The sequence below is a fragment of the Solanum dulcamara genome, chromosome 3 (assembly GCF_947179165.1).
Source record: "Solanum dulcamara chromosome 3, daSolDulc1.2, whole genome shotgun sequence".
NCBI classification, from domain to species: Eukaryota; Viridiplantae; Streptophyta; class Magnoliopsida; order Solanales; family Solanaceae; genus Solanum; species Solanum dulcamara.
In genome coordinates this window covers 6065476-6074634 of record NC_077239.1, presented here as the reverse complement: position 1 = coordinate 6074634, position 9159 = coordinate 6065476, and the positions used below count along the sequence as shown (strand labels likewise).

Here is a 9159-nt window from a genome sequence, read left to right as displayed (position 1 = left end):
TAAGCTATGGGGGTAGAGCCACTTTGATCAAATCAGTGCTTCAATCACTTCCTATACATCTGATATCTGCCATAACCCCTACCAGAACCACTTTGAAACAAATAAAATGCCTTATTGCTGACTTCTTCTGGGGTTGGAATAAGGAGAAAAGGAAGTACCACTGGGCCTCTTGGGAAACCCTTAGCTTACCATATGAGGAGGGAGGTATTGGTGTAAAAAACTTGGAAGATATATGCTTGGCAATGCAATACAAACATTGGTGGTTGTTCAGAACTAAGAGATCTTTATGGGGGGATTTCTTGAGAGCTAAATATTGCCAAAGAGCTCATCCTGTCACAAAAAAGTGGCATATAGGCCAATCTCGCATATGGAAGAACATGATGAAGAACAAAGGTGACATAGAACCTCATATTAAGTGGACCTTATGTTCAGGGAACTGCAGTTTCTGGTGGGATGATTGGCTGGGTATTGGCCCTTTAGCCAATCACTATGAATATATTCCAAGATTCAACAACTCCACTGTCTCCATGTTCTTGAGAAATGGAAAATGGAATGAAGAGAAAATCAGGCAACAGGCCCCTCAACACATGATACACACAATTCTCAATACTGAAATCATGTACCAACAAAACACATTAGATCAAGCTCAATGAAAGCTGCAATCACATGGAAATTTCACTTGTAAATCAGCTTGGGAAAATGTGAGAAAGAAAAAAACAAGACATTGACAGATAGGATGACATGGCATACTAACATCCCTTTCAAGGCTTCATTCTTGCTTTGGAGAGCATTGAGACACAAACTGCCAACCAATGATAAACTGATTTCTTTTGGGAGAGAAACTGCAGAGTGCTCATGCTGCTACAGGCCTAGTTTGGACAACATAGATCACATTTTTGTCTCTGGAAGCTTTGCTAAACACATCTGGACATATTTCTCCAACTGGGGGGGAATCATGCAGGACCACAACTCCATTAGAGGCATCTTGATGAGATGGTGGACCTACAAACCAAATAATGCTGTACATAAACTCATGTTGCAAGCCCTCCCTATATTTATTTGCTGGAATGTCTGAGAGAACAGGTGTGCAAGTAAATATGGAGGAAAGAAATCTAGTACTACTAGAGTGAAGTTCAATATAATCAAGGAAATATACATGCTTATTACTACAGCTTTTCCATATATCCCATGGCCACCAGCTTGGAAGGATCTAATTATTTGGATAGAAAATTGTAAGCATGACATAAAAGTAACCCAGGTTAAATGGATCAAACTCCCCTAACATAGTTAAACTTAACACAGATGGGAGTGCCATAGGCAATCCAGGAAAAATAGGAGCAGGAGGCATAGTAAGGGACCATAAGGGTAATCTGATATATGCTTTTGCCTCTCCTTTGGAAGTTGGAACCAATAATCAAGCGGAAGTGCAGGCAACCAGTTTTGGCATTAATTGGTGCATTCAACATGGTTATAATAGAGTAATAATGGAAGTAGATTCTGAACTTGTGATCAAGTGGCTGAATCTGGACATCAAACCACCCTGGAGCATTCAAAACTACGTTAATGAACTCCAACAACTGGTCCAACTGCTAGAATTCTTCCAATGCAAACATGTTTTTCGAGAAGCAAATTTTCCAGCTGATACATTATCTAAGTACAGCCATACACTTGATAATGCACAACACTTCTACAACCTTCAACAACTTCCACAAGAAACCAAGGGCTACATAAAGCTAGACAAGATAGGAATGGCAAGCTTCAGGAGAAGAAGATTAAAAAGGATCAAACAACCTCCTTGAACATTTCTTATCTCTAATATTCCTAACTTGGACAAAATCGGTATGACAAAATTGGGAAGAACAAAGATGAAAAGAATGATCTCGATCCATGGAAATTAGAAGTTTCGTATACTTGATCTTCTTCATTTAGCTATGTATAAAATGTAGCTTATTTGAATAGGACTAGTGTAGGTATCTTTCTTGTATTCACATGGAAGGGGAGAGTCTCCCTCATTTATGGTTTTTCCTAGTCGCATTGTATCGAGAGGAGTCCTCTCATAGGTTTACTGCTTTTCTAGTATTTAGGAAGCACTTTCTAGTATCGGAGATGAGTTAGCCGACCTTAGTAGGTTTGCAGACTTATGAACCACCTTAAGTTCGGAGGTAAGGTTATGTCCCCCTCCTTGTATCTTTATATTTTACGTATGATAAGGCTTGGGGGTGCTGCTCAACCCTGACTGTGCACGAGAGGTGGGAGCCTCGTGTAGGGTCCCTTCCCGTTAAAAAAAAAAAGAAAAAGAAAAAAGAATATCTTTCAAACATCAAAAATCATTCAATCCAATATTTTTCTAATTTGAATATCTTCCAAACATAAAACATCCTAACTTCTAACTTCTAATTACTTCATGTTCTAACTTTAATTTTATCTTCAAAAATACTTCAATTCTAACTAAAACAATATCCAATTCACAATCTAATTAAAAAAAAACCCCAATTCAAACTAAAGCCCTAAAATCTTCATTCACATTCTAACTTCAAGAATTAACTAACTATGTTAATAACATTCGAACATCAAAAACACTTTAATTCCAACTCAAAGAATATTCAATTCACAATTTAATTCAAAAAACCCAATTCAAAGCAAAGCCCTAAAATCTAATTTGTAACATTCACCAATTCAAAATCACATATACAAATTAACTATGTTAATAACATATATTAAACAAATTAAATGAAATAAATTAACTAACAAATCAATAAATTAATTTTTTTTTCAAAATTAAAACCCTAACTAGTTAGCTAACCTTATTAATAATAAGGAGAGAGAAGGCTGATGGAGGGCAGTGGTGGCGGCAACAACCGAGACGGGGGAGGGCGTGATGGTGGCCGTCCGTCGGTGAAGGGCGGCGAAGGGTTGAGAGTTTAGAGAGAAGGAGGAGAGGAGTTTAGAGAGAGAGAGAGACCAGAAAATAAGAAAAAATGTGGATTGGTAAGACATACTTCAGAAAAAGCGACGGACAGCGTCGCCCTGTCCGTCGCAAATTTTAAATAGTTGACCGTCATTTTGATCAAAAAAGCGACGGACTGGGAGACACCGTCCGTCACTTATTTATAAAAAAAATTAATAAATTAAATATAATAAAAAACGACGGACGACGACGTAATTTTAAATAATAATTAATTATTTTAAATTTAAAGCGACGGACTCCGTCACTATTTATATTTTACAATTAATTTATAATTATATATACACTTGGAGCAAAAATTCGCCAAAAATAACAACGGACAAGTAGTCCCTGTCCGTCGTTTTTTATTAAAAAAATTAAAAAAGCGACGGACTGCGTCTCAAATTTTGTTGCTTTATTTAGCGACGCAATCCGTCGCATTTTTTCCCGTCGTTTCTTGGTCTGTTTTTAGTAGTGTCAGAATCAGTATTAAATAATTTAAAACAAAATTATCATACATAATTAAAATGCAGTTATATTTGACTAATTTTTTTTAAATTGAATCACCAACTGCTCATTAATACGTATATAAGGAAATTAGTAGTCTATAACTACATAGCAATAAGTTCTTATTAATTTACTATGGAGAAAAGGACTGTTTCATGCTTTGTAGCAGTTGAGAATATTTCAAATCCAGTATAATTTGTTACTAGGTAATTAATTTCTTATTTATTTGAGGAAAAAAAAACTTTTGCTATCTAACCTTGCGTATGATAATGAGTTTCTAGAAGTAAAATCAAGTCAGTGCAATAATCACTACATCTATTTTATATTAGTTGTCAAGATTATTAAAAATGCTCGTCTGAAAATATTTATCAATTTTGTTGACTAAAATCTATTGAAGAATGTTATTTGAAGCTGAAAAACATGGTTATCCATTGATTTAAGGTTGAGAAGGTGAACATGAAATAGAAACTCCATAGGCAGCATTGTTGAAGTTCGAAAATTCAAAGTTTGAAAACTGAATTTTTGCAAGCTTCGTTTTGAACGAATATTATTGCAAAATATTGGGTACGTACAGTGGATCCTAGATCTGAAATTTAGGGTGACTTGGTGTATGTTATTTTAGATGTTTTGAATGAATTTGATACTTGGATTCAAGAGAGAAGAAGAAGTCAGTTTTTGTATATTATTATATAATAGTGTATAAATCTCTTATAATTTCGTCTAGTATTTGTGTACAGATGTATACTATTGTATATCGAATTTTTAGCATTATGTAATATTATTTTTTTGGAGTTCTGCTACGTACATGCAGTGTAGTATTGTGGATTGTACTTTTGCACAATTATATCTTTTTTAAAGGAACGTTTAAAAGGAAATTGTGATAATTATACTAAATGGAACGGAAGGAGTAGATTACATGCAAATATGCCGCCCAAAATATTTTGAAAATTTCATATTTCAGCGTTAAGAAGTAAGAATCCGTTTGTCACCTTTACATAGTAAAATTTTAAAAGATTTTATTTTTGTTCAAGAGATTTATTTTATAGTCCTTTACAATTTTTATTCTAATTATTTGATTCAGATCAGTAAAAATTAATACAAGAGATATATAAGTAAAATACAGAAGATTTTTTTAAAAATAATTTTCTTCTATTCAAATTATAAATAAACGTAAGTTATAATTTTCACTTTTCCTTTTTCCTATTTTCACCACAGACCACATACCACACCAAATTAAAATAAGTTGCAAGAATGAAGAATGGAAGAAGAAAGTCTTGTGTAAAACAAAAAAAGAATAGGCTGTTTAGCCACTGAATATCTATGAATATATATACAAAGCAAGAGCCTCTTGTACACTTTGAAAGTAAAATGGAACTCGCACCTAATTCAACTTCAAAAGTTATTTTACTAAGTAAGAATTGTTCAAAATTATTAAAGAAAATAATAATTCATCTCCTCTACCAATACAAACACTTAACACCCCCTGGTGTATCCGATCTAGGGGCGGGTCTAGTGGGTTACGAGGAAGTTCGTTGGTAAAAAAATACATGGTGTATATATGATTTTCTTTAAAATTTATTTATTTATACATATAGATTTTGAATTCTGTGAATATAAGAATATAGATTGACTTAGTGATTTAGAAATTCAAACTTCACCTTGAAGTCTCCGGTTGAAATCTCAAGCGAACATGTGAAGTGTTGGGGTCCAAAGTTGAGTAAACAAAGAATATGAATGGTTCTGTCGATAACATGTAAGATAACGAATCTTAAGCCAAACTCATCCGAAAAATTAACTTTACAAGGTAAAGATTGTCAAAGACCAGAGACAACAATCCATTCTTTCTATGGTACAATTGACAATTTGACATACCCACAATTATTTTTTTTAAAAAAGCCATAGAAAATCATTGAAATTTCCAAGGAAAACACTGAAGATTAGAGCAAGAACCATCCCAAGTAGCACTACACAAATCTTGCTTTATTCCTTGTCCAAAATCTACACCATCACAACATTTACAAACCATTCCAAGTGTTTCAAACATTTTCAAGTACACTATTGATGAAGAAAACTTATTACTAGGTTGTTGTTGTTGTATAGAAATTGGTCTTCCAGCATGTGCAAATCCAAATCTTGATTCTTCTTCAAATGAGAAATTGATAAACATAAGAGATAACAAGAACAAATAAACCTTAAATGAAGACATGTTATATTTTTTTTCTTGTTTTCAGACCTTATGATTTTAGAAGCAGAAGACAAATTTATATGTATATACATGCAAGTTCTTAATTTAATAAAAAATATATTAAAGTCAACTTTCAAGTACTCTTAAAGTTGAATGGGTGCAAGGCTGTTTGTTTACCTCTACTTTGAAAGGTACTTGAGAGGTATAAATGTGGGCTTCTAGAGATGACATAGTGTACATGTTGAATTTTTCCTTTCTTTATTAAGTATAACTACTAAAATACATAATTAATTATGTTGGAGAGTTTTTCTACTTCCTTCCATCTAAAATAATTGATGTTTTAGGCTTGGGCATATTACGGAATTTACTTGCTCCTAAAAAATATTTTCTCTGTCTTATATTACTTATTTATTCTCTTTTTTACATATGCGTTAAGAAATTATAGAGAAATAAAATATTTTTATTAATTTATTCCTTAACTCTTTTTAATACACTCTAGCTGTTTGTCTTATTTATTTATTTAAATAAAAAAGTCAACAGGGAGTGCTTTCCAAATTAATGTATCCGAAAAGGTCACGGAATACCTAATTATAATTGGTCCGAAATGAATATGTCATATTGAATATGTCTCCAACTAATTTCATTAAATTTTTGGGGATAAAAAGAAACTCTTTTTACTAAAATAAAAGCATATTTAATATTATGTGAATTAAGAAATTTATTACTCACTCCAGTCCAAAATAATTGATATTTTAGTCTCTAAAAGTTAATTAAAATTAAAATAATTAACGTTTCACAAAATCAAGAAGGTTTAAATTCTTTTTTCTAAATTTTCACTTGAGACCTTCCTAATTTAATGAAAATATTCAATGATAATTATATCAACCTAAAAAGAAAAGAAAAGCATAGTCTCTGTTCCAGGTACAAGTCAAGTTGAATTTACAAAAAAATATTCAGTGTTAGAAGTATTCAAATCCATAAATTCACTACCTCTTATTTCCTCCGTCTCATATTATTTGTCTAGGATTACTTGTTAATTTATAAAATCAAGATAGATTTAATTAAAAAATTTCCATTTTCCCTTGAAATTAATTCTTTTTTAAAATATAAATATAGTAAAATTTTAAAAAAGCTCATTACAGTAAAACCTCGATAAAGTAATAATCTCGCTAAATGAATATTTTTCTCCGGTTTCGACTTGGGCCAGTTATATTAAAGTAATATTTTCGCTAAATGCATTAGATAATAATTAAAAATAAAGTATTAAAGGCCCAGAAAAAATATAAAGTAATAATTACTAGAATATATCAAGAATTTATATATATTTAATCAGTCAATAATAATAGACTAATAACTATTTCTTTTTAAAATATGATTCTATAGTTGATTGTTTTTTCTTCCCACCAAAACCAAAATTAATCTCATCCATAACTTTTTGAAGAGCGAACACAATTTCTGGAATAATTCATGTTGTACCAAATAGTTTGACAATGTAGTCATTACTTGAAATGTCTCCTTTAACAATACATGTGGGACAATGCTACTATCATCTTGTTCAGGATCATTCTCATCATCATTATTCATTACAAATTGAATAATCTCTTCCTTTGTAGGTGATTCCATAACTGTATCATTCTCGTTAGGGTAGTTCAAAAGATGTTCAACATCCATCACATTTCTGTAGGCTAAATTAGAGATGAAATCATTTAATACTTGGATACCTTCATCTAATTCACCAACTTGTGGTTCGGGAACACTGTTTTCTTTCGATCGTATCTTGCAATGCCGAAAACAATTTGTAATTGTTATTTCTTTCACATCAAAATTCCAAGCCAAGTTAGCAAAATTAATAGCATTCAAAATATTAATTTTTTTAGTATTTGGTGCTTCAACCCCAAGGCCTTGTAGGATGCTGAAATAAAGACGACGACGATAATGAGCTTTGAATGCTCGAATAATCCCAGCATCACATGATTGAATCTTAGACGTTGTGTTAGGAGGTAAGAAAAACAACTCTACATTTCTTAGGCCTTCAACTATCTTTGGATGAGCTGGACAATTGTCTACTATTAACAAAATCTTCCTGCCATTCATTCTCTTATCAAACCAGCCAATATATTCTTGGAAAAGCAAGCCAGTCATCCCAACTTTCTTGTTAGATCTATACATGCAATTAAGATTGTTCATGTTCACATTTTTAAAGCATCTAGGATTTGCAAACTTACAAATTACTTTCTCAGATCCATCATCATTGCAACAGAGAGCAAGAGTAATTCTCTCTTTGTCTTTTTTGCGACCTTCAAGCTGCTTGATAGCAAGTGAATGATCAGCTTCCAATTGGTAAAATAGTTCAGTTTCATCCATATTATAAATATCCTTCAATTCAAATTGATCTAGTTTTGATCGTATGCTAGGCAATTCGTTTTCAATGTTCTCCATGATAACTGAACCACTTTCACCAAAACGTCTGTAAGACTTGATTCTGTATCTTGACTTGAAATGTTCTAACCAACCAGAAGAGAAGCTGAATTCTGGATTAGTTTCACCATACATTTTCAGGAAAAGATTTTTTGCTTTTCCTTGAATAATTTTCCCTGACATGTTCACTTTCTCTTGCATTTGAAGAAACCATTGATACAAAATTTTCTCTAAATCAGGGTATTTTGCCGGTTGATGCCTCTTGGCATCGCTATTTTTCATCTCATTTGACAAATACTCTGCCGACTTTTTGAGAGTGCGCGATATTGTTATTTGACTAATAGTCAAATCAAATTTTTGTTTCACCCATGCTTGCAAATCTTTTTGGCTAATAGTTGGATTCTCTTTCTTATACTCACATATTGCATTTCTTATTTTATTGGTTAAAGATGATTTTTGTATGCCTTTCAAATGATGAGAAGACATTATACTTGGATTATGATTTTTAAACATCTAGCTTTTTCCTTTTATAGTTAACATAAAATCTCTTCATATTCTATATACATGAATACATTTAGAAACATTAAACTTCATTAAATTTGTTTAGCTTTCCTAGATTTAAATAATAAATATGCAAAGGCTATACTTTTTAGTTTCCTAGATTTAAACTTTTGAAATTCTTAATTCAAATATTTTTTTCTTTCTTATGACACATACATCAAAATACTCTCTAAAATAATAAATATTTATTTACCGAGAAATAAATATTTTATGCATTTATCGATAAACTAATAATCTCAATAAATGAATATTTTTTTCGGGTCCCAAGCATATACATTTATAGAGGTTTTACTGTATGTTGTTAATCTTAATATCGGTAACATAATTATCATTAAATTTGTTCATTAAATTAGGAATATGTCAAGTGAAAATTTAGAAAAAATAATTTAATATACCTTCTTATTTATGTGAAACGTTGATTATTTTAATTTTGATTAACTTTTAGAGACTAAAATATCAATTATGTTGGATTGGAGTAATTGATTTCTTGATTCACATGCTATTAAAGATGGTTTATTTTAGGAAATAAAGTTTATTTTGGATG

The 9159-nt window shown here is 31.5% G+C and overlaps 1 protein-coding gene across 1 annotated transcript; it reads right to left on the bottom strand.

Annotated features, from left to right (window-relative positions):
- Positions 1–853: 853 nt before the first annotated feature.
- Positions 854–8540, bottom strand: LOC129881996 (CENP-B homolog protein 2-like). Its single transcript, XM_055956105.1, has 3 exons — positions 7140–8540; positions 1388–1586; positions 854–1002 (listed from the first exon to the last, which is right to left on the bottom strand). The coding sequence occupies exons 1-3, from the start codon at positions 8538–8540 to the stop codon at positions 854–856; spliced, it is 1749 nt and encodes a 582-aa protein (XP_055812080.1).
- Positions 8541–9159: the final 619 nt, after the last annotated feature.

What these genes read in the sequence shown, in the direction of transcription:
- LOC129881996 (XM_055956105.1), bottom strand. Translation starts at nt 8,540, where the DNA reads ATGTCTTCTCATCATTTGAAAGGCATACAAAAATCATCTTTAACCAAT. An exon ending in TGTTAAAGGAGACATTTCAA is followed by an intron (nt 1,587 to 7,139) that starts GTAATGACTACA and finishes GAATTCTAGCAG; the next exon opens with TTGGACCAGTTGTTGGAGTT. An exon ending in TTCCAACTTCCAAAGGAGAG is followed by an intron (nt 1,003 to 1,387) that starts GCAAAAGCATAT and finishes TTTGGTTTGTAG; the next exon opens with GTCCACCATCTCATCAAGAT.